Source organism: Onychomys torridus, chromosome 7, assembly GCF_903995425.1.
Source record: "Onychomys torridus chromosome 7, mOncTor1.1, whole genome shotgun sequence".
NCBI classification, from domain to species: Eukaryota; Metazoa; Chordata; class Mammalia; order Rodentia; family Cricetidae; genus Onychomys; species Onychomys torridus.
Genome location: NC_050449.1, coordinates 52,319,173 through 52,339,936, shown reverse-complemented (window position 1 = coordinate 52,339,936; position 20,764 = coordinate 52,319,173). Strand labels below are relative to the sequence as shown.

The window sequence follows — 20,764 nt, the reverse complement described above, 5'->3', positions numbered from 1 at the left end:
AGCAATAGTTTATAAATGTAGTCAAAAACAAAATACACTTTCTGTTTTTCTTTCTAAAAAGAGACAGATCAACTAAAACCCAGGAGGCTTCTCCACATGAGTAGGCTTACAAGCAATTGTTGGCTAGCAAAACCAAAGCTTTTCCATGGATAAAAATGTCCCTGTGATGACCAACCTCCTACTGTTTCCCTTATGAAACTTCTGAAATAGAAAGTCCTTTGCAGTGCAGTCAGGACTTGGTCCTTGGCTTCCTGGAACTTTCAGTCTAATAGGAGAACCAAAGTAAAACACAAGAAACAGTAGAGTTGAAGTGAAGTATGTTCAGAGAAGGAAAACCTGAACAAGGCACATAGAATAGGCCTGAAGAAATTTAGCTGGACTTGAAAGATCAAGCCAGAATAGTGTTTGAACAGGGTGGCAAGAAGGAACACAGATGATGCTAAAGAGAAGAAGCAGTAGACCCTATTAGAAGAGACGTATGTATGTTGAGCAAAACCCAAATAAATTTGACATAAAATAAAATGTGTTTATAACCTAATATAAGATGCATGAAACACCAAGTGGAAGAAGCAAATCAGAGGTTAAGAAGTTCATTTAGGAATTCATTTATTCATCTAACTTAAGCTCTTTTCTGAGCTTCATATTCATACAAACATCTGCCTACTAGACATCTGCACCTAGATGTAGCCCATATTTCATCTGGCCCAAATTTACACTAAAGTTGGTATCTCTTTGCCCAAGCCTTTTTTGATCAATTAACATGTGATTAATGAACACCTACAGTGTCTCGGACACTGTATAGAGAGAAAGCAAAGAAAACCATACAGCTATTAGAAATAATACAGGGTTTTTTTGTTTGTTTGGTTTGGTTTTGGTTTTGGTTTTGTTTTTGAGCTGGGGATCAAACCCAGGGCCTTGTGCTTGCTAGGCAAGCACTCTACCACTGAGCTAAATCCCCAACCCTTTGTTTTGGTTTTTTGAGACAAGGTTTTCCTGTGTAGTTTTGGTGCCTGTCCTGAATCTCACTCTGTAGACCAGGCTGGCCTCGAACTCACAGAAATCTACCTGGCTCTGCCTTCCCAAGTGCTGGGATTAAAGGCGTGTACCACCACCACCCGGCCTAGAAATAATACAATTTAAAAAAATATCTGAGAGCTGGTCATGGTGGCATGCACATGTAATCCTAGCAGTCAAGAAGTAGAGACAGAAAGATCAAGAGTTCAAAGCCAGCTTCAGCTACATAGCAGTTTGGGGCCAGCTAGGACTGCATGAATCCCTGTCTCAATAATCCCAAATGCGGCTGCTGCTGCTGCTGCTGCTGTATTCACTGTGCTAAGAGGGAATGGGTGACATAGGTGATGTAACTCAAGGGGTTATCATTGTAGAATGAACCCTTCGTGTATAGGGAGAGGATTGAATGTGCCCTCAGAAGAGAGAATGGTGGCAAGCTCTAGGAAGAGGAAGCACTGAGAACAAGAGAAAATAGTGAAAAACAGAATCAGCAAGACTCAATTGTTTGCCAAGAAGGGAGGTCTTAATGACTCAGGTTTCTGTCTTGAGCATTAAGATTGGCAGAACTATGGAGGGGTCTGAAGTAGGGAGAAGAAGAGGAAGAGGAAAGATTGGCGATATCCCACAGCAAGCACCAAACAGTTGAAGGTAAAGGCCTAGTGTTCAAAAGAAATATCTTTCATTAAAATGATATATTTGCAATTGATGGCCTTTATAAGCTAGTCAAACCAGGAAAAAAAAATGAATGGGAGTACAGAAAGTGAAGAATGAGCCTAGAATAAGCCTCGAAATTGTGTGTCATGACTGCTCTAGCTCTGTCCCCAATCTCAGTCATGACATCACTCTACTCTGTTGCCCAGTCCATTTTTTTTCCTTTCCATTGAAGTTGCAAATTGTGTTGGTTCCATTTGTTATTTCTATTTGACATGGGGATACCAGATGCCTTGATATATTGCCTTTTATTATCTGGAGAATGGGTAGGCCACCAAGTAAAACATCTGTTCTGAGCTTTTGAAGTAGCATAAACCACATCAGGTTTTTCCACCTTGGAAAACTTCAACTGCCACAGAATTTAATGGACTAGGAACTCACATTTTTACTTAGAAAACAAGTTTGTAGTTACTCATACTAAACAGTGTCTGGATCAAGCATGTGATACTAGATACTCCTGCTTCCCTCAGTAAAGGTGAATTACTATTCAACCTGTTGATTAATGCTACCTCTTTGAATTTAACAAGAACATTTTGAAGGATCCCCATAGAGCCATGGTTCTCACCCTTCCTAATGTTGCATCCCTTTAATACCCAAACCATAAAATTATTTTGTTGCTACTTCATAACTGTAATTTTGCTACTGTTATAAATGCTAATGTAGATTCCTGATAATGCAGAATATCTGATATGTGACCCTCTGGGGGTCAAGACCCACAGGTTGAGAAACACTGTCCTAGAGAAACTGTTCTCTTAATCTCCTTGCAGTATTACCTACAGGCCATCATCAAATTTCGGGTCATGTCTTGTCTAATCAAGAAGTTGGCTGCTCTGGATTAGGTTCTCTGAAATGTTGAAGACATTGGCACTCTTGGTTTATTTCCTCCTTCCTACCTTAGCTGTAGTGGTCAAGGGTGGAAGGAGTTTAATTTCAAGCTGTGCCTGAAGGCATCTGGTACACAAAAACCTTACTTATATCATACGGTGAGCATCTTAAACCTTAGCGGCTCCAGGAGAGGAAGAATAGTCCACCTCCACTCTGAAGACTAAATCCAGGAAATAGATGCAACCATATTTTTTTTTTTGTACTATATGTCCTTTTATCTCCACATCTCTTCAAATCCCAAAATAAGCAATCCCATTTAAAAAAATAAATAAATAAGCCTTTTAGATAGTCACTCTTATATTTTTTAAGTCCTGAAGAGAGCATTTAAAAAATGTTTTGACTTCTTTCCCTCAGATCCAAGCTCTCATTATGTGATTACCCTGAAAGCATTCAACAACGTTGGCGAAGGCATCCCCCTTTATGAGAGTGCTGTGACCAGACCTCACACAGGTAGGGCATCCTGTCACTTCTGCTCATCTGTACTTTACCAACTGTTGTGTAGAGTATGACCCAGGGGTCTCCTTGGTGGATATTCATGAAGGAAAAATACATGGCAACTTGGAGTGCGGACTTGGAATGAGTAATAGGCTGCTTTTCTATGTACAGAATTCTGTTAGTTCCTCTTTTGCTTAAACTATTGTCTGTCATGTAAGCTATTCTTTGTAGATATATACATGTTTTTAATCTGTTAGAACTTAGCACATATAGTTCTAAGAAAATTAACAATTTTCTGTCTTTTAGGCATGGTATAACTGTAATGAATCAAAAGTGAAAGACACTAAAAATATATATATATACACACATACATATGTAATATAGGTTACACATCATAACATAGCAATAAGTGTATGTTTGGTGAAGCTAACATTTTTTTATAGTTAGATATCCAAGTTGGTTAGGAAAGTATTTTTTTGTGTGCCCTTCATAAAGTTCATATAAAGGGATAGAATCAAAGGCACTACCCATTTGATCAGGTATATTTATTATAAGAGATCAGTAGTCACTGTTTTCTTTGCATTTTAAATATCTTCAAAATAATATAAATATATAAAATTTCTGTACTGTTGTAAAACTTCTAACTTATATCTGAGAAAATTTATTGAAGTCAGTATAATAGAGTTGTGAACTTTCTAACAGTCCTAAGAATTCCTTTTTATAAATGCATTTCTCCATTTGTTGATCATTACTTTGAGTCAGTATCATAAGCTGTCTTCAGGATGTTTTAAGTAACTGTACAGACTTGGCAGTGTTCTTACAGAGATAATCTTTGTCCCTTTTTTTAAAGCCTCTACTTTGTACACACATCATTACTCCATGTTTGATGATTCTGGCGTGTGTACCTACAACTTAAAAGTTGTTTGAAATAGTTTTAGTGTCCCAGAAAAAAAAATTCAAAAAATGACTTTTTTTTTTCTGGAGCTGAGGACCGAACCCAGGGCCTTGCACTTGCTAGGCAAGTGCCCTACCACTGAGCTAAATCCCCAACCCCCCAAAAAATGACCTTTACCTTCTTAAATTGAACTACAATAGGGAAAAAATTATTTTCTTTCATGTTTTAAGAATGCAGAAATATAAATGTAACCTGGTTATCTTACCCAAGTTGACACGTATGGCTATGAGCCGTATCTCTACTGCTCTGCATTCAAGATAACAGCAAGTCTGAATTTGCTTAACCATAGACCTGACATTCAGCTTTGAGAAACAAACCATCAGATGTCCAGTGATGGACACTAGTAACTCAGGCCTCATGCAGTCATAGTTAGTAAAATCTCAAACAGACCATAAGCTTTTTATTGTTGTTTGGAAATTAAGAATACTCTGAATTTTAAGAGCAGTTTTTTGTTTTCTTATGATCATTTGACAGCAGATAATGTTTTCAATTAATTCAAAGAAAATTCAAGCATGTGTATGTTAACATGATCACTCAATTGTCATTTCTTAATGTTTTAGAGTTTGGTTGAAAATATAGTTAAGTACTAATTTGCTTAACATTTTCCTACAATTCTTTTCCTTAAAAGAAAAAAAAAACAAACCAGTAGAAGTATTCTCCTGAATGGATGAGGGCTATCTATTAACTCTGGATTTTCTTTCTTTTTCTCCATTTCTCATCTTTCATTCCATTATATTTCCCTGCATTCCCTTTTATTTTTGTTTATGTTAAAATGCCACTTCCCTTTCTTAATTACTTTTTACCCAGACACTTCTGAAGTTGATTTATTTGTTATTAATGCTCCATACACTCCAGTGCCAGATCCCACTCCCATGATGCCACCAGTGGGAGTTCAGGCTTCCATTCTGAGTCATGACACCATAAGGATTACATGGGCGGACAACTCCCTGCCCAAACACCAGAAGATTACAGATTCCCGCTACTATACAGTTCGGTGGAAGACCAATATCCCAGCAAACACCAAATACAAGGTACTAAACATTTGCTGTGGGTGAAAAAGCTAATCAGTGGTATTCTCTTGTTTTAAAGTTCTTGTTTCATACTTTCCCAGAATGCAAATGCAACAACTTTAAGCTACTTGGTTACTGGTTTAAAACCAAATACACTCTATGAATTCTCTGTGATGGTGACCAAAGGTAGACGGTCAAGCACGTGGAGTATGACAGCTCATGGAGCTACCTTTGAATTAGGTAAGTGTAGTGCAAATCCGTGTCACATGGCAGTTCTTCCCTTGGTACACTATGAAAGCCTGTGGGAGTTCACACTGTTGTTGTGCCACATTCTCAGCCATGGGACATCTTATCACCTGCTTTCACTATGCAAGAGTAGTGCACACATTGACGTCTCTGCAGAACCAGGGGACAACTGCACTTGAATTTTACTGGCCATTTCAACTATTTTGGATTTTGGGGTCACCTAGTCAGAACATTCGTAAACAACAGGACAGTATAATGCAAGACAGCCTAGGTTTTAAATTAAGAGACTTGAATTCAGTCTCAGGTCAACCATCTACTGACTGTGCTCATGAGTATGTCATCTAATCCCTCTGAATCTCAGTTTCTTCCATTTTGGGTGGGGGTGATAATCACCCCCTTTTCTACTTTAGAAGATTATTATAAGGTAAAATGAGGAACAGATGGAAAAGCTTGTGGTTAGATACAAGAGATTATTGTCATTAATCCTGCTTTACTAGTAAATTGAAATTGAAAAATGAAGTGACCTGCCCTTGACCAAGCAGTTGCCCAGCCATGCTTGCCCAGTCTGAACTCTTGGAAAGCCACTCTCTAAGATCCTTAACTGAACTAGCCTTTGGTGTTTGTAAGTACACGTGATGGAGAAAAGATAACCAAGTAGATTTAAAGAAAGAGTATGCTGCCAGCCTTGAGATCTGTCTGCCTTTTGCTGGCTTTTTTAAAGCCCATTCTTTCACTTCCCTTGGGTTTTGCTGGGATAAGGATATGAATGACCTTGGGAATCTCTGTATTCTGGCCACTTCTGGCATAATGGAAAGCTAAATTTCCACATTCTGTACAAACTGGTCTGGCCATTCTGCACAGTTGCTTGGAATTTCTACAGGAAAGGGAACTGAGCTAGAGAGTTAGGAATATAGTACATAAAAGGGTAAATTGTCAATAGTTTGCCTACTTTTCTGTTTATTTTGTTTTTTTGTTTGTCTGCTTGTTTGCTTAATTTTTTGTTTGTTTGTTTTGGCTTTGTTTTGAGACAGGTTCTCACTGTGTAGCCCTAAGCTGTTCTCAGACTCATTATATAGACCAAGATGACATCCAGCTCACAGAGATCCACCTGCCTCTACCTCTAGAATGCTAGGATTGAAGGTGTGCACCACCACATTCGGGTCCTCTGTTTTAAGAATATCTCTTTGCTTTACTTCCAGCTTATTGACTAATTTAAAGTGAAATTTTTGTTTTCCCTTAGGATGTTTGTTTGACTGGGCTTTTCTACCTTATATTGCAACTCTAGTGTTTTAGGAAGTGACAATTTGAGGGAATACTTGATTTGAGTATTTCCCTACTCATACATTACATTTAAGGTTCTCAGGTATAATGTAGAAATGCCATTTTCTTTTGTTGGCTTTTCTGATGATGAACAGCTTTTATTTAGAGCAGTAATAGCAACAGCTGGTGGTAGGCTTTCAGTGTAAGCTTAAAGTGAAAAATACAAAGGTGTAAATTTCTTCTTAGAGGGAATTGAGCTTTTAAAAGCCATATTTGGCTTGAAGAGCCAACTCTAAGCAAGAGAGAAAACTATTTCACACTTTAAAATGTCCTACCAGATAAGCCAAATCAAGTGAGGAAGCAAGCTGGGACCAGTTATGTAACTGCTCTCAGTTTGGTGCCCTGACCACACATGGCTCTCTAGGTTGTCATAGCCTTAGGCAGTTGCTGCTTCTACAATGCCAGACAGAATGTGTGCCTAGTAACCTTTGTTTCTGTTGAGTATGTATCTCTGACTCCAGCCCACAGGCTCATTTTCTGTCCTCATAGTATTTGTTTGGTTTGGTTTGGTTTGGTTTGGTTACACATAGACTTGAGGTATTGAAGCCAGGGGATTTGTCTTTGCTCTATACATCTACTATGCCTTGTCAATGAAAAGAGTTGGAAAATTGTGAATTATATTGAAATGGACAGTGCTTGTTGTTTTGTAGTTCCTACTTCTCCACCTAAGGATGTCACAGTTGTAAGTAAAGAAGGAAAACCTAGGACCATAATAGTGAACTGGCAGCCTCCCTCTGAAGCGAACGGCAAGATTACAGGTGAGATGCCTTAGACTATGCACTGTCCCAGGCAAGTACTGTGTTGTCAGTAGAAGTGGGAGTGGAAGGCTGGCTTGGTCATTGTAGAGAGTGCTTTGAGCCATGTTGGTCTTTGAAACTGGAACAAGGGAGTGCAGTCTGCCCCAAATAGCATGGAATTGAGTGGCCAGCCAGTGGTTTTGCTTAACAGTATCTGGTGGGGCTGGAGTATGCTAGACAGCCTTTGTCCTACTGCAGCTAGATGGGTATGTTTATTTTCCTACAGCTGTTCACTCCCAGGTGACTTGCTTTGAACTTGTGTGTTTAGTTCTGCTGGGAGTCGCCTAATACATATAAACTGCTCTTCTACTTTAAAGTCCCCCAAAGCCTGCTGCTTCAGGTTTCTGTGCTCTTACCACTAGTGTTAAAAGGCTAAATTATCCTTGGCCTACGAAGGAACTGGATTTTTTTCCCCCGTTGGACTTCAGAGAGAAATTTCCCATAATAAAGAGGATACCAGCTGCTGTTTGGAACCTCTGCCACATTAGAAGTGTTTTGAAGAACCAGTGTGCCCTCTGAAATACGAGGGAGGTGGCCTAAAGACTGAGAAAGAGAAAGTGTTTCTTAGCACTTTGTTCCTGTAACTTCAGTTTTTTGTCTGTCTGTTTGGGTTTTTGAGACAAGATTTCTCTATACAGCCCTGGCTGGACCTCACTCTGTAGCTCTGTCTCACAGGGTCTTGGACTAAAGGAGTGTTCCAGTGTGTTCCTGAAACTTTGAATAAGATGTCCTTTTCCATAAATTCTAGTCTTTATATCTTATTTTTTTAAGTTCCTACTTTGCCTCTTCTGTAAAATACAGAAATACCTTGACTCGGATTACATTTAACTTTGTCTTTTAAAACCTTGAACAATAAATCACATTTCTGCAGTGTGGGTCAAGTAGGCTTATGTTTGCGAGGGTTCCTGCCTTGTTGTAGGGGTTGAGTGCCCCCTGGTGGAAGTTTCTATGGCCTCACCTGCCCCAGTTTTAGAACTTTGTGAGAGGTTTTCCAATCTGCCAAGCATTTTTCTCTTAAGAGATGACTTTGGTTAGAGGTAGTTGAGCATGTCATACCATTACTAAGTCTCATAACTATATTATTTTAAATCGAGGCCCTTATGGTGCTTTATTCAAATATTATATCATAGGCATTTATTGATTCTGCTTGCAAAAAGGAAAACAGAAATGGTATTTATTTCTTTTCCTGTTTATTGCTTTGGACAGGTTACATCATTTATTACAGTACAGATGTGAATGCAGAGATACATGACTGGGTCATTGAACCTGTTGTGGGTAACAGACTGACTCACCAGATTCAAGAGTTAACACTTGATACACCATACTACTTCAAAATCCAGGCCCGGAATTCAAAAGGCATGGGACCCATGTCTGAAGCTGTCCAGTTCAGAACACCTAAAGGTAAAGCTCCCTGAGCCAAGGGTTTTAATATGCTGCTAAAGAGCAGGACTGCAGCATATAGAGACTGTGAGTAATATGGAAATGCTGGTAATGAACTTGCCAGCCTCACTGTGAAGACTTCCAAAGAATCCTCTCCTACTCACTGACTACCAAATCAGTACTCTCCCAATCCACATAGATGGGAACTTTGGCTCCGAATATCTGGGCAGAAGAATTGCGGTGATCTCAAAGTTTTATCAGGGAGCCCAGAAGTGATTCTTTTGGTTTCCATAGAGGCATACTACATATTATTATGACAGATGTTCTTTCAACACATGCAGGCTCTTAAAACATAAAAAGTTTATATGTTAACCTATGTAGAGGACCAGACTGGAAGGGGCCATTTATGTAAAGCTCAAGAAAATGAATAAATAGTAAACCAAGCAAGCTTAGGTAATAAAATTGAGTTGGGTACTAAGTCTGTGGAAATGTGGAAATATAAATTTCTTTTCTATTGTCAATTTATTTGGAAGTTTGTGGGAATTTTATTTTTTCCTTTAAAACCTCTGTCTGTCCATCTTCAAAGCTGGTGATCCTTGCTCTTGTTTCCTCTTGTTTCCCTGTGCTTGGCCTGTCAGCGGACTCCTCTGATAAAATGCCTAATGACCAAGGTAAATGAGTAGATGGCCTCTCTCGTTTCTCTCTTTTGTGACCTATTATTAGCTTTTTGTTTCCTTTTCCCCTGAAAATTAGTACCATGTGTTAAAAACCACACATGTACTTATTGGCCAGAGTGGAGTTGAGTCCATTTTGTAGCCCTTGGGATATTTGAAAAGCTGAGGGATTCATTTAGAAGCCAAATCCACTCGTGGAAGAAAACTGAGTTGAGATGCTAATGTTATAAACAGGTTAAGGTGTTAAGATACTAATGTTATAAACAGTGATAAGCATTTGAGTCATAAAGTGACCTGTATACTAACCTTCCTTATTTGTAGCATTTAGGAGAAATTAATATCAAATTCAACAAATACCATATTTCCCTTCTCGAATACATGAATCCTGTTAAACAGGTGCTTATCTTAACCAAGAATTTATTCTTTATGCAATATGTTAATTTATAGCTCTTTTTTTCTTTTAAATATTAAATATGACTTTTATAAAAGGATTAAAAAGTATAAGGCATGGACACTTAGGAAGCATGAGCCTTGATGTCACCAGTCTGGAAATCATTGATCAGCACTTTTTTCATTGTACTTGCTCTGGTGGCATGGTAGCTGTACTTTGTGGCTTTTATCTCTTGAGAATTTCCATACTACGAAAGAATGCAAAAAGTAAATTTGGTAATTGTTTTCATAGTTTAAGAGTAGAAATCAGAAATACAAGATTTTTGGTTCTTGGTTAATGCAAGGAAGAGTCAGAACTTGAAGATTGAGTTCATGACTTTGAACATGTGTTTGTATTCAGTAACCTGGGAGAAAACTGCAGGCATAGATTTTTGTGAATATAGAAGCATGAGATTTCACAGATCATTACATTGTGTATGCAGAGAATGTAAATGTGCTCTTCTCTTTCCCTTCACTTTGGTAACTATTATGCGACACTTTGGTGTTTGTTTGTGCCTCTGGTATTCAAAATTTTTTACCTGTTGATATTTTGGTTACTAAATTTATCCTTTGAATTTCTTGTTTATTCTTTAAATGTTAAAGAACATTGGGAAATATAGGAATATAAGCTAACTAATAAACATGTTCAGTGGCAATGTTTTCTTTTAATGTGATGCAGTGCTCTGGAAGGTTTAATTTAAATGTAGCCTACTCAATGATCATGAACATTTAATTCTGAAGAACCTTATAAAGTGTTAAGTATCTCTGCCAATTAGATTTTTGCCTGAGGTCATAACATAAAGAACAACTGGAATCTTGATATGTAGTGTGTGTCACTTGGGAGAAATGATAGCCTCAGAAGTAAGAGGATAAAGTAATAAGTGTGAACAATGGAAAAGGGGTCAGGGACTAAATTAAATTAGAATATGTCCTAGAAATCCTGAGACTGTAACATAGGAGCCAAGAACTTCTTTTCCTTTCTTACATAAGGTTTTGGCTTCTGAGAACATACCAAACATATTTAGCCTCTAGATTTATTCTATTAAATGAACTACTTACACAGCCTTAGATCTGGGTTTCTTTTGTTTCTTTTAAACTATGGCGATTTATAAGAGGAAGGAGGAATGGCATTGATGGCAGTGTTTCACAGAAGTAAACTTAGTTCATACACTTCTAGTCAAGCTTTGTTTGTGAAAATACCTCTCCAAAATGTTCACTGGAGGTCCATGTGCTCTGCCTCCACAAAGGGAAGAGTAAATTCTTCCCTGAATTTATTATGTTTGTAACAGTTAACATTTATGGATCATTTCTTACACACCAAACAGTATTCACAGTGTTTCATGGTCTTAAAATTCTATTTTAGCCTCACAGTAGCTTATTAAAGTAGATGTTTTTAGCATCCCTGCTTTACTTAAGGAAACAGAGGCACAATATTTGCCCAATATCAAATGGAGCTTGTGTTTAAGGGCCATCTCTTTCTTTTCTTTTCTTTTTTTTTTTTTGAGATGAGGATCGAACCCAGGGCCTTATGCTTGCTAGGCAAGCACTCTACCACTGAGCTAAATCCCCAACCCTAAGGGCCATCTCTTAGGCACTGTGTGCTGTTAACTGGAAGGAGCAGCTTTTGTTTGTCATTCTTGCGGGCCCCTTTTCAAGAATTTGCTGCTGGAACTTCTGGCTAGTAACTTTGAACTGAGGAATACCTTTACTTCATGGAGGAAGGGCTTCCCCTAAGCAGTTTTGCTATAAATGTGAAGAAAGAGACTGAAAACCAAAAATAAGGATTATCAAACAAAAACCTGGTGTTTCTGTCTTCTGAAGTCTGCTGCTGGGGATACCCCAGGCCTGAGTCAGCAGCCTCACTTACTTGAACCTGTGACTGTGAGATCAGAGGACAGTGACCTATGTAAGTAAGCAACTAGAAGGAAGGCTTTTTTTTTCTGTTTTTAATGCTTAGGTAACAGAAAAGGAAGTGAGAATATGATTTGAACCTCTGCTTACTTTCTTGCTCTTGCTTAGGTTAACTTTATACTTGGAAGGTCAGCTTCATAATCTGAAAAATATAGCCAGTACTGACACTAGCCAAGTTAGATCAGCATCGCCAAGTCCTTGGGTGAACACAGTTGTTTGGTACAAGCACCAACCTCACTTATTCCCTTGGCTCCTTTTGTTGTAAAAGAAGCTATTTCTACCACATGTTCTCTCTGAGCATCACTTCCTGGGATAGAAAAATGGGGGCTGGGGGTCCCCCACTAATGAACAGCAGAGTGGTAATCTGATCATGGGCTAGAAACAGGCATCAGTCTTCTAGATACCTCCTTGCACAGAAAGCTGTTTCTGTTTACCTTGGCACACAAACTGTTATTTGCCCATTATTGTGTTGTTTCATTTTGTTACAGAGTAGACTGAAATGTTTTGTTTCTAGAAAATACTCTCTAGCTGTAAAGTGGACTGTCACACCTACATGTTAGGTTGTTATTGACATGATTTCTTCTGCTTCAGCCCTAGGATCTACAGGAAAAGGAAGCCGACTGCCAGACCTAGGCTCTGACTACAAACCTCCAATGAGTGGTAAAGCCCTCTTGAAGGCCTTCTCAGCTTGCTGTGCACATTATGCAGTCTTGCTTAAATTTTCAATTATGTTTATAGCTTCAATGTTGAGTTATTGCATGCTAGTGTAGTTTATTTTATTTAGCAGAGTTAGCATTGGCCATTTTGTGGCAAATGTTGCTGAATTACTGCATAGAATCTTGTTTCTCCATGCAGCTGGCTGGAGACAAGATAGATTCCTAAACAAACGATCTGTCTCCTATTACCTCTAGAAAAGAGTTAGACTTTCAAAAATTAGCTCTCTGGTAGGACTAGCCATTACCTGTCACAGGCCAGAGAACTGCTTCAGAGTCTCAACATCTCCCTTACTGCACTGTTTTTAGTTTGGGAGTTCTAGGGGGAAAATCCTACTTTTCTACCATTCTATAAGCTAGTAAACTCAATTGATTAGCACTTCCTTCTTGGTGCTGGGGACATAGTTAAGGGCACTGGCCACTCTTGCAGAGGACCTGGGTTTAATTCCCAGCATTCACATGGTAGCTCACAACTGTCTATAACTCTAGTCCCAAGGGATCTGCCATCCTCTTCTAGACTCCTTGGGCCCTGTGTGAATGTGGTGTACAGACATACACGGAGGCAAAACACCCATACACATTAAATAAAAATAAATAATTTTGTTTCTTAAAAAGTCACTTCCTTATCCACAGAATGTTACTCATCATTTCTGAGTTACTTTCACACTTCAGCTTACCTCTGCTCCTCTACTCTGGGAATTAGGGAGAACAGATTGCATATACTAGGGTATATATAGTGTGGATCAGTGAGGTGTCTGAGGCCACCCACTAATTCTGGCATAAAACCAAAATTCAGACCTCTCTCTTCTAATTGTCCTTTTTCCACTGTCCCATGCAGCCTAAAATTCAGGGAATTCTGTACCAGCTACAAGAGTCCAGGTGGCAAAATGTCTAAAAAGTAGTCACTAGACTTTATTTTCAGTGTCTCATCACTTCTACCTCATAGACACATGAGACTATAATGAATAACTTCTTATGCCCCAGCTATCTGTCTAATGTCCATACTTCAGGGAAATCAGCTGACTTTTAGAAAAACCAGGCAAACTGGAATGGTTCAAGAAGTTTTAATACTATCCTGGTTTAGAGATTTCAAAATAATGTCAAGGCTGTGAGAAAGTAATTTTCCTTTGTCTTTTCTTTCATTTATATATTCATTTATACATTGTATTTTGAAGGTTCAGACTCTATGGCAGACTATAGGAGGAAGAAAGTAAAATAACACTTGATAAGCCAGGTGGTGATAGCACATGCCTTTAATCCCAGCACTTGGGAAGCAGAGCTAGGCAGATCTCTGTGAGTTCGAGGCCAGCCTGGGCTACTGAGTGAATTCCAGGATAGGTTCCAAAGCTACATAGAGAAACCCTGTCTTGAGGGGGGGGGGGGGGGGGACACCAGAAAAAATGAAAAAAATGAAAAAAAAAAAAAAGAATCTAGCTCAGTATTTCTGTTGATAGCAATGTTAGGTTAACAGTATGGCTAATTTTATTAACTCTAGTACTGTAGTCTTTCCCAAATAGAAAAAAATGTTATCTCATTGAAGGTCAGTAGGTACAGTTTAAGTTGTCTGCTTAGCTTTTTCTCAGAAATGAAGGATAAAAATGATTGAACCAAATGTAAAAGAATAAGCTCTTAAGCCATTCTAAATCAACCTCAGATTTAGCACTGTACTTAGATGTCTATAAAATCATAGAATCAAAGTTGGAAGGTCAGATAATCCAGCGTGGCTGGAAGGGATTCCCACACAATGAAAAAAGGTTTGGCTTAGGAATCTAGCACTCCTTTCATCAGCTAGACTGGTTGGCTGGCAAGCCCTGGGATCTGCCTGGCCCTGCCCCACCAGTACTGAGGTTATCACTGTACTCCATTGTGCCTAGCTTTTATGTGGGTGCCAGGGATTTCAGGTCAAAGCACCGAGTCTGTCTTCCACTGACAAACCCACTGAGCAGTCTCCCCCAAACTTCTTGTTAACACTTCCTTCTACAACACCCCACTTCTTAAGTACTTTGTTTCTGGTTGACTGGTTGGTTAGTTTTTGAGACAGAATCTCATTCTATAACCCTGGTGTGAGCCTGGAATTCTCTGTGTGACCCAAACTGGACTCAGTTTACTGCATTCTTCAAAGTGTTGGTATTACAGACATGCGCCACCACACAGTCTAACAAAAATCCTAGTGCCGGGCAAGGAACGCCTCTTCCATAACGTTTTCTGAGCCTTTGGGGCTGGAGACTTAGAGTTGAAAAAGGTGTTTCGTCTCTAGCTAAGCATTCATAATTACTTGTTTTTAGCACTTTGAATAGTAACGCATTTCTGCATTGACTTGTCAATGCTGCAGAGGTTAGCCCACCAAAGTTGGGAGGAACACAAATCTATGAATATGCTTCAGGGTCCTTCCACTTCCTGTTCCCTCTCTAGAGCAACAGTACTCAACCTGTGGGTCATGACCCCACAGGGGTCACATATCAGATACCCTAAATACCAGATATTTTACATTACAATTCATAACAGTAGCAAAATTGCAGTTATGAAGTAGCAATAACACAATTTTATGGTTGGGGGTCACCACTACATGAGGAACTGTATTAAAGAGTCACAGTATTAGGAAGGTTGAGAACCCCTGCTGTGGTGTGTCTTCCCCTCAGGCTTCTTCTGTATGGTGAGATCTTTCTTATCTAATTAGAAGCTCAAAAGCCATTTCTAAGAAAAGCTTTTTAAAATATTCATTTAATACAGTTATACAGAAGAAAACAAGTTGAACTTAGAGTCCATATCATGTGTTCTAGAGTCTAAGTCAGCCACACAGTCCCTTTGCAGTGTAGCCCTCCCCCCTTTTCACAGCATTCTTAGCCAGTGGTTTCTTTCTGTTTATTGTTTGTGCCAACCTCCCACCCCCAGCGTTGACATCTTTGCTAGCCACTGTTGCATCTTGATTACCTACAGTAATAACTGGCACATAGTAATTACTAGCTAATTAATGCATATGTCTAGACCTGCTTCTTGCTAGAGTTGAATAAGAAAATGGTATTGTCTGTATGCTTTTGACAAAGATTATATTTCAGATAGTGATTTTATAATTTCAGACATCTATATGTTAAGGAAAACTTTTTACTTTATATAAATATGAATGTATTTTATATGATTTTGAAAAAATCCTCAAAGGATTTAGAAATCATGGATGAGTGAGTGAGTGAGTGAGTGTGTGTGTGTGTGTGTGTGTGTGTGTGTGTGTGTGTGTGTGTACATGTTACATGTGTGTATGCAGAGGCCCAAGTTATGTCCACATTTTAAGACAGTCTCTCACTGGGCTGCAACTCACGAAGTGGACTAGGCTGACTGACCCTGATCCAGTGCTCTGCCTGCCAGAGCTCCACCTGCCTTGCTTCCCCAGCACTGAGGTTATAGGCTTGTGTCACCATGCCCAGCGTTTTGGTTTTTGTTTGTTTGTTTTGTTTTGTTTTGTTTACCCCAGAGGTTCTGGGGATGGAACCCAGGAACTCACACTTGCAAGACAAACATCTTACCTACTGAGCTCTCTCCGCAGCTCAACATGGGACTTTTGTAAGATGTGCAAGACACCAGAGAGGCAAGACTCTGACATGTCAGAATGTATCTGAACCTTCGAGCTTTGAAAACTCTACTATGTCGGTACCCTTGAAGGTTTCATTGACTGCTGTTCTTTGAGCAAACCTCTGTGCTGATCCCTGTGTGGGAGTAGACTCTCATATCCCTAGGAACTTAGAATCTAGAAATAGTTTCCTTGAGTGGCACATTATATGGTACTGTGTTAACTGGTATGAAGGAAGGTCCATGAAATACCTTGGAGTGGTTTGATAGCCTGATTGAATGTATATTTTTAAATCGCCTAACAAATTAACCATTTTTCCTTCCTGTGCAGGCAGCAACAGCCCTCATGGGAGCCCCACCTCCCCACTAGACAGCAATATGCTGCTGGTCATCATCATCTCTGTTGGTGTCATCACCATTGTGGTGGTTGTGATCATCGCTGTCTTCTGTACCCGGCGCACCACCTCTCACCAGAAGAAGTAAGGGTCCTTTCAGTGTAACCTATAAACTTGTAGAATATCTTTTTGGGGCTTTTTGTTCGGTTTTTTTTTTTTCTTCTTATATGTTGCTTATGTTTTTATAGTGACATAAAGAGTTAAAAACCATAAAGTACATGAAAAGCCACTTTAAATGCAGCCATGCCCCTCCTCATGGGAATGTCTCAGGGATCATGTGTATTATGATAGGTCCCACAAGATTTTAATGGAGCTGAAATATTCCTGCCATCTACTGAACACAAAGTTGAAGAGGCAAGAGAAAAAGAACCCATGGAAGGAGGAGGAGGTGGAGGAGGAGGAGGAGGAAGAGGAGGAGGAGGAGGAAAAAGAACTGCCAAGAATTTTTGTTAAGGTTTAATAGGCTTTTGTGAGCCTCAACAAGCTCTTTAAACAGTTTGAAAACTGGGAAGCCTGCTCAACAGTTAAGAACATGTACAGCTTTTGTAGTGGACTCAAGTTCTGTTCCCAGCAACAACTTTAGGTGGCTCACAGCCATCTGTAACCCCAACTCAAAGGAATCTGACACCCTCTTGTGGTCTCTACAAAAGTGTACACATAATTAAAAATAAAAAGTTTGAAAATACCTTTCCCTGTCCCAGGCCAAAAAGTTTACATCTACAAGCAGAAATGTTCATGTTGTGCTGCTGTTTATAAATTAAAAAAAAAAAAAAAAAACTATTGAAGGAAGGAAAAAACCAAACAGCCCACTATAGACATTTCTGAGTAGAGAGACCTGATCAGGAAGTGGGGCAGGTCCTCAGAAGGGATTCTAGAAGAAGGCACTGTCAATCATAATATGTATATAACATACATACTATTTTCCCCAAAGACCTTCCAGTAGGACAATATATGAATGTACAAGACAGTGGCATCAAAGATCTGAATCTGTGAACAGTCTAGGCTAATATGTATGTTTGTGTCCTACTGTTTTGTTATTTTAGTTATGTGTATATCTATCTATATATAGGGATATGCACATGAGTGCAGGGGCCAGACATCAGATCCCTCTGGAACTGGAGTTATATAGGTGGTTGTGAGCCAACCCACAGTTGTACTGGGAAGCAAATTCAAGTCCTCTTCAAGAGCAATTTATTCTTTTAACTTCTGAGCCTTCTTTCCAGCTATGTGTCTTAGTTTTTAACAAAAATAACAACAAAAATGTTTAAAAAACTAAAAAGTAAGGGCTGGGGGCGTGGTTCAGTGCTTATAATGCAAACATGAAGACCTGAGTTCAATACCCAGTACTTACTTTATAAAAACCAAACTCAGCAGTATGCACCTTAACTCAGTAGTGTGGAGTGAAAGGGGGTGACAGTTAGATTCCTCAAGCTTGTTGACCGGCCAGCCTTGCCAGTCTGTGAGTGCTGAGTTTAGTGATATACCCTGTTTCAAAAAATATGGTGTAAGAGTAATAGAGGAAGACACCAGATGTCAGTCTCTGGTCTCCATACACACTTGGACACATGCATGAAAAAAAATGAGAAGAAAAACATTGAGTTGATAAAAATAGAATGTTATTGGGCTGACGGGGAAAAAAAATCTATTTTTTTTACCACAAAAGCCAGAAAGCACATCTGTATTTGTACACAGCAAGCAAAATAGCTGAAGTTTCTGAACAGACCTACCACAGGCTATTTCACAGCCTGTGTGTCAGCCAAGGTGTGAGAAACTAACTAGGAGCCTAATATAAATATAATAGCTTTTTTTTTTAACTTTTTTTTTTGAGACAAGGTCTCACTATATAGTCTTTACTGGCCTATAACCTACTGTATAGACCAGGCTGGCTTTGAACTCACAGAGATCCACCTGTCTTTGCCTCTTGTGCCACCATGTCCAGCTAATGTATTTGTTTCCCATACATAGGACAGGTAATAAGCTACCCCAAAACTGCTATTTGAATGACTTTATGTCAAATCGGTTATGTGATATTTTAAATCTCTCTTGTCAAATAGCTTTCTATAGTTTACATTGCATACCTTTTCCAAGAGAAGGAGGGCTCCTTTTATATATGCCTCTCATCCATATTTGATTATGGAAAACTTTTTCTTAAAAGCCTGAAAGACAGCTTTTTTAGAACATTTCTGCAAGTTTCTGTATTTGGTACTTCATTTATCTATCAGTATGAATTTGCTCCTGTAACTAATGTTAGAATTTTGGGGATCTTTAATAGTATATAAAGAGCAAAATTGATATAGAGACAGACAGACAGACACATAGCGCACGCACGCGCACACACACACACACACACACACACACACACACACACAAGTACTCTAGAAGAATTTAAATTCAAAATAGATAAAAAATAAGAGTGTCTTCAGATTGAAACTAGGAAAATAGGTTCTGTATTTTGTATTTGAATTTGCAAGTCCAACAGATTTGGGTCCCTTTGTTTAAAATAATTGCATCAAATCTTCATAGAGCTGCTCCCTACTCCTCTTAAGCTGCTTCTGAGTGTTCTATTAGCCATTGAAAATATAAATGAGCCTTTCTTGTTCCTTTTCTTCCTCTTTAATACCTGAAGTACCTCCTGCTCAGGTAGTGGCTTTTATAGCAATTTACAGTGTCAACATCTATAGAGAATGTAGAGTTTAGGCCCCCGTTGTTTCTTAACACATTCTCTTTAGTCCCCTGACTCTTCACAGATGATCCAAGATTCTACTTCAAGAAGATAGAAGCTGTCAGATGATGTATTGTTGTGCTTTGTATTTCTACATCAAAATACCCAAGGGTAGGCACTTGGTAAAGAGGTTTATTTGTTTCAAGTTTCTGGTGACTGAAGGGTCCAAACAGCATGGTTCTGACATGCTGGTAAGGATCCCTTGCCATAGGATACCAAAGAAACAGAAAAGAGTTATATGCAAAAGAAGATGCCAGAAATGAGTGCTAGACCCCATCACAACAGCCTGTTCTTTAGGAACTAATCGAGTCCTGTGAGAACTACTAATCTCCTCTAAGGTAATATCACATTGACTTAATTCCCTCCCACTAGGTTTCATCTCTTAAAGATGCCATTACCTCTTACTACCACTAATGAGGTTTCCAGCACATAATTTTGGGGGGACAAACCACATCCAAACTGTAGGAGATGAGAGAGCTACCTCTTTGTATCACCATCTAACCAAAGTATTTTGAGGCAAGGTTTTACAGCAAGCTGGCCTCAAAGCCATAACATTTATTTCAAAGCCTCCAAACTGCTGACATCACAGGTATGCGCCACTGTTCCCAGTGATTTTTCAGGTTTTCAGAATAGGAATGCTTAATTTATAATATAAGATCACATCACCTAGTGACAAAGCAGCCATTTCAGTTTGTAAAAGTACACTCTGTGATTCACCAAACAAAATGAAGAATTTATTTCTGAGAAAATATCTCCATCTTAATCATATGTGACTACCAAATAATCGCTGTACAAATGGTTTTTATACTGTATTGCTTCAAGAATAATGACAAGGAAAAGTTAACATATTCAGTGAAATTTAAAAGCAATGTATTTTCATTCTGAAGTTGGTTGAATCTAAGACTATGAAACAGATATGAGGGCCTACTGTACTTGTTTATATTAGCTTGGAGTCTTTTTTTTTTTCCTTCACTACATGTTTGAGCTTTAGTCCTTTCTAATGTCTTTCCTGTCCCACACATTTCCCTCAGAGCCCTCTCTTCTCCAACCGCTTCCACATGATCTCATGTACCTCTGCGGTTTCATTTACTATATGCCTCCCAGAAACTCTTTTTGTTTACAGCCAGGCCTCTTTCTTCTGAGTCTCAGATGGAAACACCCTGTTGCTTCTTTCACATTTCTTCTTTAAACTCGGCATGTAGCTGGAATATGAATATGCCTACTTCTGTGTTTGAACACTTGGTCCATAGAGAGTGGCTCTATTGTGAAGGTTATGGAACCTTTGGGGTATGGATCCTTGTTGGAGGAAGTGTTCCCTAGGAATTAACCTTGAGGATTTGCAGCCCAGCCCCACTTTTTGTGCACTTTCTTGCTTCCTGACTACAGGTGCAGTGTGACCAGCAACCCCCTCCTGCCATGACTTCTAGACATGGTGGAATATACCCCTTCAAACTGTAAATCCTCCCTTCATTAAGTTGCTTCATGCCAGCTAGTTTATATAGCAATAAAAAAAGTAACTAATACAACATGTCCAAACCAATTTCTAGTATTTGCAGTGAAACTTCTAGTCTACTATTCCCAGTGTAAGTGGCCTAAGTCAGGAGCCTTG

At 39.0% G+C, this 20,764-nt stretch overlaps 1 protein-coding gene across 9 annotated transcripts in view; it reads left to right on the top strand.

The window, feature by feature from the left end:
- Positions 1-20,764, top strand: part of Neo1 (neogenin 1) — a 170,454-nt gene that overhangs the window by 134,359 nt on the left and 15,331 nt on the right. For 5 of the 9 annotated variants that reach the window (XM_036194316.1, XM_036194311.1, XM_036194314.1 and 2 more), the window contains exons 16-23: positions 2,962-3,057; positions 4,805-5,028; positions 5,109-5,247; positions 7,224-7,331; positions 8,577-8,771; positions 9,389-9,421; positions 12,356-12,424; positions 16,370-16,517. In XM_036194316.1, the coding sequence (XP_036050209.1) occupies positions 2,962-3,057; positions 4,805-5,028; positions 5,109-5,247; positions 7,224-7,331; positions 8,577-8,771; positions 9,389-9,421; positions 12,356-12,424; positions 16,370-16,517 (1,012 nt within the window). The remainder of the gene's footprint in view (positions 1-2,961; positions 3,058-4,804; positions 5,029-5,108; positions 5,248-7,223; positions 7,332-8,576; positions 8,772-9,388; positions 9,422-12,355; positions 12,425-16,369; positions 16,518-20,764) is intronic. The other 4 variants (XM_036194313.1, XM_036194309.1, XM_036194310.1 and 1 more) reach the window with 3 other exon arrangements.